General features: G+C 40.2%; 1 protein-coding gene across 3 annotated transcripts in view; it reads right to left on the bottom strand.

Annotated features, from left to right (window-relative positions):
• LOC140714304 (contactin-associated protein-like 5) overlaps positions 1 to 17,503 on the bottom strand; it is a 1,942,527-nt gene that overhangs the window by 640,001 nt on the left and 1,285,023 nt on the right. For all 3 annotated transcript variants that reach the window (XM_073025413.1, XM_073025423.1, XM_073025434.1), the window contains one exon: positions 13,835 to 14,053. In XM_073025413.1, the coding sequence (XP_072881514.1) occupies positions 13,835 to 14,053 (219 nt within the window). The remainder of the gene's footprint in view (positions 1 to 13,834; positions 14,054 to 17,503) is intronic.

The following is a 17,503-nucleotide window of genomic DNA, read 5'->3' as shown; positions in this document are numbered from 1 at the left end:
GAAGAGAGACCCCGATGATCTTCTCAGCTGACCTCACTATCCGCTGCAGGGTCTTACGATCCGAGATGCTGCAATTTCCGAACCAGGCAGTGATGGTCTCAGTACAACCCCTGTAGAATGTGATGAGGATGGGAGGTGGGAGATGGATTTTCCTCAGCCTTTCCTCAGTGTAATAGGGTTGCATTACACTGAGTCACCATCCAGGAACTTTTGAGCTCAGGTCAGAGGCAGGATAATTTATTGGGAGACAATTTGGTCAGATCCAAAGCTGTGCTGACTGCCATTTGGGCAGGTTGTGTGGCAGTTGGAAGTAAGATAACTATTGATAGTGCCTCCTCTTGCTTCTCAGTTAGAAAACGTCAGGTTCAAGTCTCTCTCAGATAATTGAACTCAAAAATTCCTTGTTTATTCAGAGAAATGCAACCCTATCAGTTCCTGCTAGTGGGTGGAAACGTGCTAGTGTGACCTACAGTGGCTATCAGTTGTTCTGCTACTCACAGGCTCCACTTCACTGCTGGAGGAATCCCTCCTTGTGAATCTGGCAGTATTGAAATCCATAATCATTTGATTATTTTGAAAGGGAATTTGTGGCCTCAGGATATGGAGGATAAAGGAAAAATACTTTTATTAATGTTTAGATTTTTAATCAGTGTCTTAACAGGTTTTAAAATGGATGAAAGAAAAATGGAGGGTTATGGGGTAGTGTGGGCTTAGTACTTTTTTAAAAAGGATTATATGGGCCAGCACAACATGGAGGGCTGAAGGGCCTGTACTGTGCTGTAGCGTTCTATGGTTCTATGGTTTTCAGTCAATCTTGTATTTGGATTTTCTTTTTACATTAGTTATAGGAAGTTCAGAATCAAATACACCTGAAAACTGTATGAAAATATTTCAGGCTTGATAGGATACAAGCCTTGACTGCTAATTAAAAATGTCAGGGTGTTCTGAAGGAGTGTCCTTCGTGGTATGTCACCTGAATCTTCTTGACACTGAGGTCTCCCTACACCTTAGCCAAAGGAGGCCAACTCCTCTCAGAAGTGGATCTTCAACTTTCTTGACCATGGACTTCTGGTCCATATGTGTGCGGCTTTATGTAGTGTTTGGGCAGCAGGCTGGATCCTAGTCAGTTCAGCCCAGTATCTTGAAAACTTAGATTCAACTAGTCCTTCCAGCTCCCAGAGAATACAAAGGTCTGCACATACCCAAGTGGTGATTTAATCTTCATAGATCAGCAATTATTCCATTAAATCTGCATTTAATCAAAGGCTTCGTACAGCTTGAAGATAACTTCCACCTTATTGAATTCTTCTGAAAGTAACTAGATTTGGACCTTCTGCTACAGCTTCCATGGCACAGATTTAATTCTGATCTTGGACACTTGCTGTGAGGAGTTTCCATACTGTGGTTTTCTGATTGCATGGATTTCCCCTGGCTTTGTACCACTTCTCCAAGGTTGGTGAAATGCAACTCATATGGTGAAGTGGTAGCATTAGAAGGGAGGGTTTTTAAGATAGCTTTATTTGTCACATGTACATTGATACAGGCAGAGAGATGCATTACTTGTATCAACAACCAGTTAGTCCAAGGATCCACAGGAGCAGCTTACAAGTGTCACCATGTTTCCGCCATTAATATAGCATGCTGACAACTTACTAACCTTAACCTGTATGCTTTTTGGAATGTGGGAGGAAATTGGAGCACTTGGGGAAATCACGGGGAGAAGGTTACAAGCTCCTTACAGAGAGCAGCGGAAGCTGAACCCTGATCATACAGTTGGAGCTGTAAAGCGTTGAGCTAACCATTATGTTACTGTACCATCATTGATGGGGATGTTGGGAGAATAGATCACAAGGAAAATAAGTGGAGGAATGTGATTGTTCAATGTGTCAGCATAGACTCCATGGGAGGAAATGGTCTTGTTCTATGTTATAAAGAAATAAAAAAACCATATTGTATATTTAATTAATGGCTTTAATCATTTTCAGTCTTTCAATGATATCTTAATGATCCTTGTACATAGTCTTTTTCAATTTTGATTGGCTGTGATTGTAGCTTTTCATTATTTCTGAAGTTCTACCCTTTATCTCTTCACAGTGGGTGATGGCGTATTGGCCAACATTGAAATTAATTGGCCATGAACTGGCCCATTTATTTTAACGTATTAATATATCTTCGTAATCTAATGCTTTCCAGTTCACTGCCTATAATTGTGTTACCAACAAATCTGGATGTGTAGCTTTCTATCCCATCATCTAAATCATTTTAAAAAAATACAGTTATTATACTTCAGACCCAATTGCAGGATATTAACAGTAGCCTTCTGCCAGCTTTAAGTGCTAGGATGTTATCCCTAATCTCTGCCTCTTTCTGCCCAGCCAATTTCCAAGCTATGAATAAATTACAACATTGTTTTATAATATCTTCAAAACTGGCAAAAAAAAAACATTTTTTAGCAAATATGAGGGAAAATCAAACAGATTTACTGCTGTAGTTTATCAGATTTGACCTAGAATCCAAGCTGTTATTTAAAGTCCCATTTAAGCCTCCAAAATTGTTAAATTTGCAACTCAATTATATGAATTTCTTGGCTCTTTCATTTCCAGCAATCACTTTCAACAAGATAAATCTTACACGGCAGTGTAGTCACTGTGGAGTTTTCTTCAAACAAATTTGCATTTCTTACGAGGGCTTTGTCTGTTAAGCTAACATTAGAACTGTTGGATATTTGTCTGAAATTGCACTCCAGACCATTTGAACAATCTTCTGGAACATGTAAGCTCACTAATGTGATCTTATATCAAAGTCCTGATAACTTTAAGGTAATCAATATAAAAATGTCCGACTCCCATTTGTTGAACCCAACTCTGCTGAGAATTACTGTAATCAATTAATTAATGAACATTTAGTGCCCAGGGAACTGGTACCACAGGTTTGTTGAATGAACAACAAATGAGTAGCATTAATACTGTAATGAAAATGTATAGCATTCACACAGTTCATGGTTTATTACAGATTTAACTGCACTTTCAAGTCATATTATACCCAGATAGCTCTGATTCAATTAACATAGAAATTAGTTTCGTGAGGAATCCACTAAGTGATAGCTGCATTATCAAATTTTCTTCACGCCTTTGACCACAGCAGCATCAGAAATAATGAGGAGACATGATCAACTTAATAAAATTGTAGTGGTTAATGTGGCAATCTTATGGAAATAATTTGTTATATTTATTCGTGTCAATGTATGGAAAGGCAACAAATATTGTCACGCAAATGAAAAGAGGCAGATGGTGACTGAATATTGCAACTTGTGGTGAAAAATAAAACTCTTCCCCCCATTGTGTGCACTTTGTATATGAAATGTGGGATCATGATGGTTTTAGACAAGGAAGCAGGTCTCATAGCAGATGGGCTCAGGACCAAAGTCAAAATTGAGTTTATTGTCACATGCACAAGTATATGTACAAACTAATTTGCTACCAGCTTCACAGACTGAGACAACAGCAGTAGAAATACAACATTCAGAAGAAAAGAAAATAAATTAACATAATTGCTTGCTTTTCCCCCTTCTTTTCCAGTCCTAATGAAGAGTCTCAGCAAGAAATGTGAACTTTCTATTCCTTTCGATGGATGCTGAGTTCCCCCTCATTTTTCTGTGCATTAATCTAGATCTCCAGCAGCTTCAGGTTATCTTGTGTTTATAAATTATACAAGAAACTATCAGAATTATTGCAACAAAAACATCCATTGTCATGCAAAGTGTTGCCATACTGACGTAGTGATTAGGGTTGTGCAGGTCAGTCCAAGAAGCAAATTGCTGAAGGGAACCTGGTCATTTGAGACTTCAGATTTCTGTTTCTCCTGCCTGATGCTGGATGTAAGAAGATGTCATGCTCCAGATGGTGGGCATCAGAGGACACAGGGGACAGCAGGTAAGCCTTGAATCTAGAGGTGATGCAGATAGGGTTGCCACTGAAGTAAAACTGACTGCAATACACCGTTGTATTTAGTGTGCAAAATGTCAGTGCACAGAGATGCAGTAGCTTCTCTGGCTCCCGATAATGCTGCTAGTTTTAAACTCTTACACTGTATTTCCAAGTTTCAAGCAGGAATTTCAGTCAACTAAAGTTTCACAAATACATCACTGCTGAACTCTTGAATCTTGAGCATAGGGCACACACAACAACCATGAGCCCAAACACAAATTCCAAAATTATGCTCATTGCCGCAGTTCACACTCTACCCTCTGAGAACTGAACTGTCTGCAGGGGATTATATCTTCATGTTAAGGGACTTCAATTGTCAGCTCTTTCATGACAGCTTTTGCATTGGATTAGCCATAGGAATCTCTAATGATTTGAGCACAGAATTTGGAACAGAACGAGCATGTATTAGAGATGGATGTCATCTTTCAGGTAAGATGTTAACCAGAAATGCTCATGACACTCTCGGATAAGAAAGCAACAAATTCAAACAAAATTGTGGACATCATTTTTGGTTATCTCCAGCTTATTTTCACTTCCCAAAAAAAGATAACATATTAGCTTCACTTGTCACATAAATAAAAACATACAGTGGAATGACTCAAGCCCAAGGATTGTGCTGGGGGCAGCCCACAAGTGTTGCTACACTTCAGGAGCCAATATAGTATGCCCACAATTTACTAACCCTAACCTGTACATCTTTGGAATGTGGCAGGAGAGCTGTGCAGTCACAGGGAAATCATACAGACTCCTTACAGATGGCATCAGAATTGAAATCCAAACTCCACTGCCCCAAGCTGTAATAACGTTGAGCAAACCGCTAGGCTACCGTGTCGACAATTTGCAATCCCTTTGAATTTAACTTTGGAGTCTAGCTGTGCAGCTGTTGGCGTCTAATCTAAGTGGTATTGTGATACCTCCACAGGGTTTTAATCTGCATTTAGTGTGTATCCAATGAATGACCATCTTCATTTTCCATCACAGCAGCAAGCATCCAGAGCCACTCCATGTTGATACAGGCAGCCACGTGTTAAAATGCTAAAACTGCTAACTTAAAGGGTTTTGAGCCAAAGAAGACCCATTTCCAACAACAGCAAAACAAATGTAAATGTGTGCACATATAATAGCTTTCAGCAAGTAAAAAATATATAAACTAATATTGCAGTGAAATACTGCGAGTGGCGACAAAACAATTCAATTATCAAAGAAATTTGACCTCAAGGAATGAAGAAACGGATAAAATATGAAATCTGATGCTGCTAATTCTGGAATAAATGTGTAACATGTTTACAATTATCAAGGCTTGTAATAACTTTTCAAAATTGCATTCATGCAATTTTTTTCAGGTTAATTATTGTCCTTGTGTATTCTATATGTAGAGTAGAAGAATCAAATCTGCCTTCTGCATCTGTTAAGAGCTCAAAACTTTGCCAAAGAGCATTATGGCATATTGCTCACCAGGTAATTTATCTGCATAGACAATTATCATCGTTTTCACAAGGCTTCAAACCAAAATATTAAGCAATGCCTAAAGGTCAAGTCTCTGTTGTTCAACAGTGGATTGCGGCCCATGCACCCATAAGGGAATGCAATTATCTCAAAATGCAGATGCGGTTGTTAAAGTAATTAGATCTGGATATCTGCCATTTCAGTTTTGTTCCTTGTAAAATTATTCATATTTCAAGGGAATTGCTGAACAGTCTGCCAAAGTGATCCCTCCAGTCCACGCATTAGCTTCAATCTATTTTAGATTGATCATGAACTATCCTTCTTAACTCCAAGCATTGCTGACAAGTCAGCTCATTTCAACATACGCTGCTTTTGAATATAATTTGCAGATGCAAGTTAAATCAGATTTTTCTACAAGGAAGTTAAGATTCCTTCCCTAGGAGAGAAAGGATTACGTTGCACAGTGCCAAATATTTGTCATGCCAGCAAACATCAGGAGAGTGATAAATTTAGATATGCAGAAGTCAGTGGGTCAGCTATCAGGTGTATGAGATCCAAAAGCCTTGGTTTTCCGTGCATTCATGGCCAATCCATGCTGCTTTAGGAAAGAGATACCAGAGCCTCAAGTCCCACACCACTGGGTTCAGGAACAACAATTAACCCATCAGCCTCTTGAACCAGAGGAAACAGCATCACTCATCCCAACACTGAACTGATTCCACAACATATGGACTCACTTTTAAGGACTCAACAATTCATGTTTTTGAAATGTATTGCTTATTTATTTATTATTATTGTTTTGATTTTTTATTTGCACATTGTGCTGTCTTTTGAATGTTGGTTGTTTGTCCATCTTTGATGTGCATGGCTTTTCATAGATTTTATTGATGTTTGTATTTATTGTGAATGCCCGCAAAAAATGAATCTCGGTATATGGTGACTTACAGTATATAAAGTAATTTATTCTATCCCCGAAATTGTGGGAAAAACACACATAAACACCACCCTTAAGGGGAGAGAATTAAAAAATATAATTTAATAATAAATTTATTTAAAAACTTTAAACTTTTTGCATCTCTGCAGTCAAAGACAACCACATGTAACTGCCCGCCACTGGACCCAAGGTAAAACACTGAAGTCATGAAATGACAGCCCAGATACATTTTGCTTTGAACCCTCTGTTCCGTGCCAGGGAAGGATGTATGTAACTTGCAATTCATTCTGTAAATAGAACAAAGAGGAAGAGAAGGATGTAACAGTGTAGGTAGGTCTGAACAAGATCTGTCCAAAGAAATAAAGTTCTGACCTACTCCAGGGCTGACAATACTTCCAGGGTTCTACAAAGTTGCAAAAAGGTATGTAAAATTCTGTTAAATTTCAGATATTTGGTATTGGTTTATTAGTGTCACATGTGCCAAGATACAGTATCATACATTTAGATCAAATTATTACACAGTGCATTGATGTAGAATAAGGTAAAACATTAACAATGCCAAATAAAGTGTAAAAGCTAAACAGTGCAGTGTAGTAAACAATTAAAGTGCAAGATCTTAATGAGGGAGAGTGAGAGGCCAGGGATCTGTCTTCTTGTACAAGAAGTCTATTCGAGAGTCTGACCACAGTGGGATAGCAACTGTCAGACTTTTGTATCTTCTGCTCGATGGGAGACGGCTTAAGAGAAAATGTCGGGGGGGGGGGGGGGAGGTGGGCAGCTCAAATGCAGCCTTTCCAAAGTCTTGCACAATGCTAGCGCAATGTCTTAATTCCTTCTTTTTGAAAATTTTCCTTATTATAAATTCATACCACTATAGTACTATTATACAATCACATTGCAAAAAATATCAGACAAATCATGACAAACACAAATTAATCTAACATACTCCCATCCCCTTTCATCCGAATGGCCCTGAAACATCTCTATGTTACTGTGTACACCAGTGTACTTTTTCCATAGCTACCAGGCGTGGACATACCCCTGAACATATCCAGGCAGTCTGCCTGGCAGAACTCTCTCCTACTAGTTACCTTAGCCAACTCCAGGACCAGGTTAACTAGGATATCCTCCTTCCTCCCTGCCCCCCTCCATACTGGATGACCAAAGATGGCAAGGGTGGGGCAAAAATGCAGCCAAAAGTTGAGCAGCAGTCCCCTCAGATATGTGCACAGGAGCTGTAGCCTTGCACACTCCATATAAATATGGTGCACAGATTCTTCCAGCCCACAGAAACAACAGGCAACTGGGAGATCCATACACAACAGAAGAACTTTTTACAGAGCATCGCTTTATGCAGGAAGACCCATCCCAATACTTCACTGCTGCTGACAACAGGATGCTTATGGCTAATTGTCCTTCATGTCAACCACTGGAGGGGGCCATAAACATGCCTTTGTTGCCTGTTCTAACTGATTGCATTACCATATGGATTGAGGAGTCACTGCACAGGATCATAAAAAGTTGCAGAGAGTTGTAAACTCAGCCAGCTCCATCATGGGCACTTTCAAAAGGTGATGCCTCAAAAGGCAGCATCATTAAGGGCCTCAATTACCCTGGACATACCCACATCTCATTCCTACCATCCAGGCGAGGAGCAGTACAGGAGCCTGAAGACGAACACTCAAAGTTTTAGGAATAGCTTCTACCACCCCATTATCAGACCTGAATGGGCAGTTAACCAACTCATGAACACTACCTCACTATTTTTGCTCTCTATTTGCACTACTTATTTAATTTTCTTTAATGTGTCTATTTCTTATTGTAATTTATAGTTTGGTTTTTATGTATTGCACTATACTGCTGCCACATAACAACAAATTTCATGATATATGTCAGTGATATTAAAACTGTTTCTGATTCTGTTCAATTGATTTTCGTGGATGGCCTTACACGATTCTCTGGAAACTTGAGGTCAATCAGGCTGGCTCTGCTGCTTGTGTTTTAGTTCTGTTCACCTAGCACTCTTCTGTACACTATTCTACACAAGCAACACCTCTACTTTAAAATTCTGCTCCTTGCTTTTGAATCCTGTCTATAGTCTTTGTCCTGCCCACAAATTTCTATAATCCTCCAAGATCTCTCTGACAATGATTATCCCTATATTTAATCCTTCTATCTTTGACAACTATGTGTCCAGCTGCCAAGGTTCTTAGCTCTGTAATTCCCTTCCTAATCGTCTCTGCATCCTGACCACTCTCTCTCTCTCTCTCTCTCTCTCTCTCTCTCTCTCTCTCTCTCTCTCTCTCTCTCTCTCTCTCTCTCCCCCCCCCCCCTCCCTCCCTCCCTCTCCCTCTCCCTCTCTTCCTTTCAAGGCACTCCTGAAAGCCCTACCTCTTTTGGTTATTTGGTTATCTGGTTTAATATCTTCTGATGTGGTCTGAGGTCAGTTATTTCCCAACAACAATGTAAAGGCTTGGGACACAGAAGAGAATGCAAATACAGGAATCTGGGACAACGAGCGATCGATCTATTGGAGGAACTCAGCAGGTTGAGCAGCGTTTGTGGGAGGAACGTTGACATTTCAGGTTGAAATTCTACATCAGGATTGATGCAGAGTTTCCCGGTGAAATGCCAGCAACTCTTCTCCTACAGATGCTGCTGAACCTGCTGAGTTCTTCCAGTACATTTTGCCAGTAGCATGAGGTCACTGGTGGAAGGATCTTGGATCGGAAAAGGGAATTCTGTTTCACTCTCCACAGCCACTGCCAGACTTGCTGAATATTTACAGTATTTATTTCAGATTCAGATTTAGTTATCACATGTACTTTGAAACATACAGTGAAATGTATTGTTTGCTTTAATAACCAACACACCTGCTGGGGGCAGCTTGTGTCACCTCACATTCTGGTGCCAACAAAACATATCCAACATGCTCAGAAGAACAAGGGAGAACACAACAGGCAATAAAACAAGTCTTTTTCCTCACTTCCTCCCACCCACTCACATAGACATAAAGGTCTCCAGTCACCACTCTCCAAGCCTCGGACATCGGGCTTTGACTTTTGGATTTCCGATCGACCTTTGGGCTCCAGTTCTCTGTATCAGCCCCTGGCGGGTCCTTGAATCCCAGGCTTGAACTCCAGATAATGACGGCTGACTCACACAGAGATATTCTCTTTCACAGAAGCTGACATACATGTACTTTTGAGTTTAAATATTAATACTGAGCTCCTCATTTCCAGTATCCCAAATGAGGGATGGCGGAATTGTGTGTACTGTCCTTCATATGTTCAATAAGCTCCGGTCAAGTTCTTTGTGTAGTTGACAGTGCGTACAGAGTTCTCAGTTTTTACTTTATATCTTGATAATTATTAGAATCACTCACTGTTGCAACCTAAACCTTTGGCTTTATTGTTATTACCTTTGTATTTATACCTTTAGATATATATTTTTGTGGAATTATTGCTCTGCACACATCTATGTATCACACACTAAAGGCCAACATTTCCTCTTCCAGTGCAAAATGTACACGTTGTCTCATTGCTATTAAAATGTATCTGCTATCCCCAGCCCAAGTCTATCACTTTCACCTTGTGGCCATTGAAAGGCTCTGTCATTTTTTTTCTTTGTCAAAATTCTGCATCATCAATAAACTTTAGTCTTGTCCAAACAACTTCACCACATATGTATCATCTCTGACCATATCTTTTCAATCAGGTAATCGTATCCTTGAGCATGGTTTCTACTCTTCGTTGATCACCATCTCTCCATTGGGGTCACAGTCTCCTTAATTCCCTGTGTCCTTATCTTTGTCCTGAGCCTTTTGTGTCTAATCTTATCAAATACTTGGTGAGAACCTGTTACATCCTTTGCATTTCACTTAACTATCTTATCTCTTTTTTTGCTTCAAGGAACTCAGAAATGATGATCATGTAGGGTGATCTATTACAACTACGGGAATGCTATAGACACCTTGCATGGCTCATTGGTGTTGAGTGCTTTTTAAAATGTACTGAATGTTTTATTTCCCTGCAGATTAAATTACTGTATGCTGTCCTATAATGAGCTGTTATGCTGTCCTGTACTTAAAAGACGATGCCCCAAAGGCAACATCCATCGTTAAAGACCCCCATCACCCAGTGAGGGTGGTGGGTGTCAAGGTGGAAGTAGAGGAGCCTGAAGTCACACACTCAACGTTTCAGGAATAGCGTCTTCCACTCTACTATACACACACATGTATACATTTAATGTAATTTATGGTTTTTGTTATTATAAATTGCAATGTCCTGCTGCCCCAAAACAATGAATGATATTAAATCTCATTCTGATTCAGCAGTACATTAGTATTGACCAGAGATGGAACACCACCATTGCCTCATGATCTGATGGAAACACAAATATACAAATAAACATCATGAAATGATAAGGCTCCTGTACCTCTTACCATCAGGCAGGAGGTACAGGAACCTTAGGTCCCAAATAACCTGGTGCAGGAGTATTTATTACTCTGCAACTTTGTTACTCTATTAACACTCCTGATAAATTGACTCACTTCAATGCTGATTCCACAACCTTCAGACGTTCCTTCAAGGATTCTACAAAGCATGATTTTTTAAAATTACTATTTGCATAATCAATAGATCCATAGTAGAAGCGATCAATTGCTCAATAGTAGAAGCCACCTTCTTGCAGCAAGCATCAGGCAAGAGTTACTGAAGCCTGAAATGTCATATGACAATGTTCAAGAACAGCTACTTCCCTTCAGCCATTCAGTTCTTGAACCAATGAACTGTAAATCTTTACCACGATGCTGCCTGGATTAGAACGCATATGCTACCATGACATGTTGGAGAAACTCAGATTGTTTTCTTTCGAGTAAGTGTAAGAGCAAGAATTTCAGATTGCATAATGTATACATTCACTGATATTAAATTGAACCATTGAGTGGTGGAAGCTGAGGGGAGACCTGATAGAGGTTTATAAAATTTTGAGAGGCATACAGTAGATAGACTAGTCAGACAGTTTCTTTCTCCCTAGGTTGAACTGTCTAATACCAAAGGGCATGCATTTAAATTGAGAAGGAGTAAGTTCAAAGGAGATATGAGGGACAGATGTTTTAAATAGGGAGTGGTGGGTGGCTGGAATGTGTTGTTTGGGGTGGTGGTAGAGGTAGATAGATTAGTAACTTTTAGGAGACATTTAGATAGGCACATGCATGTGAGAAAAATGGAGGGATACAGGCATAGTGTAGGCAGAAGGGATTAGTTTAATTGGCCACTTGATTACAGATTTAATTTGTTTGGCACAACATTGTGAGCTGAAGGGCCTGTCCATCTGTTGTACTGTTCAATGTTCTATGTTCAAACTGCACAAACTTCCCCACTACCTCATTATAACAATAATTTGGTCACTTAGCTCTAAAGCAGATTTTCTTTTTATCTGTTCTAATGGTGTTCTTTCTTGTTGAGACACATCACAATGAAAAGTGACAACTTAACACTGCAACACACACAAAATTCTGGTGGAACGCAGCAGGCCAGGCAGCACCTATAGGAAGAAGTACAGTCAACGTTTCGGGCCGAGACCCTTCGTCAGGACTAACTGGAATAAAAGATAGTGAGAGATTTGAATGTAGTGGGGGGAGGGGGAAATGCGAAATGATAGGAGAAGACCGGAGGGGGTGGGGTGAAGCTAAGAGCTGGAAAGGTGATTGGCGAAAGTGATACAGAGCTGGAGAAGGGAAAGGATCATGGGAAGGGAGGCCTAGGGAGAAAGAAAGGGGGAGGGGAGCACCAGAGGGAGATGGAGAACAGGCAGAGTGATGGGCAGAGAGAGAAAAAAAGGGGGAGGGGGGAAATAAATAAATCAGGAATGGGGTAAGAAGGGAAGGAGGGGCATTAATGGAAGTTAGAGAAGTCAATGTTCATGCCATCAGGTTGGAGGCTACCCAGTCGGAATATAAGGTGTTGTTCCTCCAACCTGAGTGTGGCTTCATCTTGACAATAGAGGAGGCCATAGATAGACATATCAGAATGGGAATGGGACATGGAATTAAAATGTGTGGCCACTGGGAGATCCTGCTTTCTCTGGTGGACAGAAACACTGCCTCAAGATCCTTCTTCAGTTGCTTCATCTATCACCCTCTTTTGCCCTCCAACGTTATCTTCTTTACCACAACAAAAATCCTGCTTTTGGGTTCTCTGTTTCTTCTCTCCCTTCCTCAGCATGCTTAAACTTGCTTATCAAGCTGGTTCTAGTCCTGACCCAATATTACCTATTGGGTAATATTTTTGCTCTCCTCAGGTGCTGCCTCACCTGCTGACTATTTACATTCATTGCTTTATCAAAAAATCACAAAATGGTGTCTGACTTATAAGCGTCAAAAATAGAGGCAGTGTGTAACAATATTCTATGCTGTATTTGTTTTTACATTAACGGCAGGAGTGGTGTAAAACTATTACGTACCCTTGTAGCCATGGTAACATTTTTTCACGCTCTTTGCAACCTAAGTAGATTACTGCAGTGAAATGGTCACTTTCAATCATATCCATCATGAATATATAGCTGACCAACTCCATACTTCACCTTCTCATTATGGAAGGAGCCAAGACCACTTTCTGAAGAAGCAATGCAATGAATATCATACTGTTCCCCAAGTCCATCGTTCAGTAGCATATGCTAAAGGATTAAGAACTTGTGATTATGGCATTCCTACCTTTATTAGTTGAGGCATTGAATTCAAGAGTCAGGAGAATACACTGCACTTTAATAAAAATCTGGTTAGTTTGCATCAGGAACATTACGTTCAGCTGTGGTCACTCCGTTGGAGGAAGGATGTACCGTAGCAGTTAGTGTGACTCTTTTACAGCTCAAGGCACTTAGAGAAGCATGTGAATGTGCCAAGAATGGAGACATGTAAACATTGTGTAACCTGAAGTGATTGGTTCAGGAAGATATTTAATTAGTAGTTTAATTGGCTTGGCACAACACTGTAGGCTGAAGGGCCCATTCCTGTACGGTGCTGTTCTATTTTCTATGTTTTATGTACGTAGTATAAAGTAGCCTTGCAGATAACCTTCCCCTTAATTCTGCATCTTGTAAATGACCAGATCTTTTCAGTTAATATCGCAGGATACTTGAAAGTTTGACAAGACTAACTGCCAAATGAAATGAGAAACCTCAATGGAAATTGAGCTCAAAATCAACCCAATAAGGCTGGCCATCAAGTGTAGGATTACATACTTAGCCTAGATGTGATGGGCCAGGTAGCCTATTTTCACACTGCATGATGCTATGACTCAAAAGTTCTCCATTAACACACTGTTAAAATGGTAGATTTTGCAATGAAATATCTTCCCAGTTTAAGCACCATTCATGCGAACAGTCAAATAGAAGAATAAAAATGAAGCTGGCAATCAGCTATTTTGCTAAGAATCATTTTAACCGATCTCTTTCCAGATGCCCCTACCTACAAACAGCTGGCTGTTGAGCTGGAGGTGGATGTGCCCATTAGACGGCGCTTCTCGAGCCTGTCGCGGCAGGTGGTCCACTTGAAGCGAGGCTGCCTTGACGTTTCGCTCAGCCTTCACGTAATGCCACTGGTTGTCATTGAGCTGTGAAGGCGACTTAACCAAAACCAAGAAGGGGCCATTCCCCACATCAAATGAGAAGAGAACCTCCACAGGAGCTGCAAGAAGAACACATGACATCGGGGTGTCAGTATCAGTTTGACCATGTGAGTATACGCCTGGAGGAAATCTGATCAAGAGTGAGCTGCCTACATGAGTGTGACCTCTGCTGAACTGTAGACAACAAGTGGCAGCTGAGACCGAACAACCAAAGACCCAACTACTAACTGTGGCCACCACTTACCCTTGCCCACACTGCAGCAGGATACGTGCATCCTGGATCGACCTCTGCAGCCACCTGAGGACCCATCAATGCACAATCTCTTAGGAGAATACCTTACTGGAGCTGAGTTATAGCACTACTATTCAATAAGCAGGAGAAACGAGTATGCCACTTCACACAAAGAACTTTTGATCCATTTTGCTGGCTTGATTCATTAATCACACCAGATAAAGGGAACTTAAGGTCTTTAGCTATATTTTTGGTTAACTTTTTTCTTCTGTTGAAGGCTGTAACTCAAATTGAGACATAGGCTCAAGACATTTTGATCATTGGGATCCTAGCTTTCAATGACTACTAGGATGTGTATTTTGTTGACAAGTCTAGATACTTACTTCTTTAGCCCTTTAGCCCACCTATCACTTCCCAGTTTCTTACTTCATTCCCCTGTTCCCCTCACCCGGTCTCACCTATCGACTGCCAGCTTGAACACTTCACACCCTCCACCTTCTTATTGTGAATTCCACCCCCTTCCTTTTTGATACAGGGTCTCAGCGTGAAACATTAACTGTTTATTCCCCTGCTTAGATGTTGTCTGAGTTGCTGAGTTCCTCCAGCATTTTGTGTGTGTATTTACAGAATCTCTTGTATTCTGGGTTATACTTGCTTTACTAAACTCTCCGTCTCTCTCACTCTGGTGATTCATAATCCCATATCGTTCTGTATACAATGGTACTAAGCACTATGAAATTGTGTACTTTCAGTCCTCTTTTATCTTTCCAATGCAATGTTATCACAGTCAGCTCTATCAAAGTACTCACAGCTTCAGATAATTGTCACGGTTGGATGAACAAACACCCTCAGCTTCTTCTCAAACATGGGCTTTATTTTTTTAGCAATATAGCAGGGAGTAGGCCTTTCCGGCCCTTCGAGCTGTCCTGTCCCAGCAACCCCTGACAACTACAATTTAACCCTAGCCTAACCACAGGACAATTTACAATGACCAGTTAACTTACAAACTGGTACATCTTTGGACTGTGGGAGGAAACTGGAGCACCCTGGGAACGGTCATGCATTCCATGGGAAGGATGTACAGACTCCTTACAGAGACCATTGGAGTTGAACTCCAAACTCCAGTGCTCAAGCTGTAATAGTATCGTGCTAACTGCTACGCCACCATGGCGCCCATCTGTGAAAATTATGAGCAGGCTGTAAGGGAAGATAGGTCAACGAGTGTCTGGCATCCAGGAGGTATTTTGTTCAATGTACTATCAAGTCAAAGGAGATAAAGACCATTTATTTAAGATTGTGTATGCGACGGAATGTAGAGATTCGTAAAGTTTTCATTTGATAACCAAATAGAATGCAGAATAGTTTTCAACACAAAGTTAATGAGGCCTAGCTGACCTTTGCATTTAAGAATAAATAACCTGAGCAAAACAAAATGCATGTCAAGAGGGATAAAGAAGAGTGAGAGCTCAGCAGAAATCCCTGTCAGAAGTTCTCTACCCTCTGTGGAACACCTACTGTTTGTATGTAATTTTTCTTTGATTCTATCATACTTCTTTATCCTACTGTGAATGCCTGCAAGAAAATTAATCCCAGATAGTATATGGTGATACAGACATACTTTGATAATAAACTTACTTTGAACTTTACCCATTCAGAGTATAGTGGTTCAAGAAGGCAACTCACCGTTACCTTCTCATGGGGAACTGAGGGTGGCCAATAAATGCTAACCTTATTAGAGAAGCTCACATCTAAGAATGAATAGAGGGTGTTAGATGGTTTTGACTATGGTCAAATGTAAAAGGGCACTTTATGCAAAGGTTTCCCCGATTCTCTGTGGAGAATCTTGTATTTCTGTTGGACACCTTGCTCTTTGAAATTCCTGTTAAACCTGAAGGCTGCAAGCAAATATTCCCAATACTCCAACCATGGGAGAGGGCACCCACATCTGAAATGACAGAATTGTATCTAAAAAGACAATCAATAAAATAGCAAGGTGGGCACAAACCGCTCTGTCATTGATGACATCTTCAAAGGGTGGTGCCTGAAGAAGACAGCATCCATCATTAAAGACCTTCACCATCCGAGACATGCACTCTTCTCATTACTACCAGCAGAGAGGAGGTGCAGGAGACTGAGGAGCCACACTCAGAGTATTAGGAACAGCTTCTTTACTTCCACCATCAGATTTCTGAACAATTCACAAATCAATGAACACTAACTCACTAATCCTCATCTGCACTATTCATTTTTTTTACTTTTCTTTGTAACTTATAATATGCTTTTTATGTCTTGCACTGTTCTGTTGCCACAAATTTACAAATTCCATGACATACATCAGTAATAATGAACGTGATTCTGATTCTGATTGAAAAGTCAAAAAACAAAAACCACTGCAGATACTGGAAATATGAAATAAAAACAGAAAATGTTGGATATTTGGTTAAGCTGCATCTGTGGCATTAAAAATGGAGCTAACAGTGCAGATCAAAAAACCTCAACTGAAACTGGGAAAAAGGAAAAAAAGTTTGCCACTTAATTAGGCAAACTAGAATACATTAAGGATTAGCTTATCTGTCACATATATATTGAAACATCAAAACATACAGTGGAATACGTCATTTGCATTTCACTGTGAAACACTGTCAGAATATGTGCTGGGGACATGCTTCCAGCACCAAAATAGCATGCCCACAATTTAACACAAAGCCTTGCGTCTTTGGAATGTGGGAGGAAACTGAGCACCTAGAGCACGTGGTCACAGGGCCAACATACAAATCAGAAAGATTTGGTTCTAATGTACACAATGGATTGTAGATGGGCTAAAAAGTTAGCACAGACAAGATGGGCTGAAGGGCTCATTTGCACACTGTATGACTCTATGGCCCCATCACTGTAAATTCATTCTGTTGAAGTGAAAGATAAGGAGTAATGGACAAGACTGGTCGATTGCAAATGGGATTATCTTGGCCACTTGGTTGAGAGATTAACGAGGGTGGTTAGAAAGGAGAAAGAGGAACACGCAAATTGATTTGCTAAAACTAATCATTTTCAACAAAAAGTGTTCACTGGCAGTTTCAGAAAATTTCAAAGCCTTCTTTAAAATCTGCTGCTAGGATATGTCAAGAGACATCTTTCATTCCATTTACTGCTACTGACAGTGTGCAAATAGTTTACATAAACTGTGAACAAGATGCAAGTAAATATTGGAATGGTACCAGCAGCATTCTATTACAAGCTACTTTAAACTGATAATTTAGCTCTTAAAGCAGTTTAGACT

The sequence above is a fragment of the Hemitrygon akajei genome, chromosome 2 (assembly GCF_048418815.1).
Source record: "Hemitrygon akajei chromosome 2, sHemAka1.3, whole genome shotgun sequence".
Taxonomy (NCBI): domain Eukaryota; kingdom Metazoa; phylum Chordata; class Chondrichthyes; order Myliobatiformes; family Dasyatidae; genus Hemitrygon; species Hemitrygon akajei.
The sequence above is the reverse complement of the archived record's forward strand: the minus strand, read 5'-3'. Positions and strand labels throughout refer to the sequence as shown.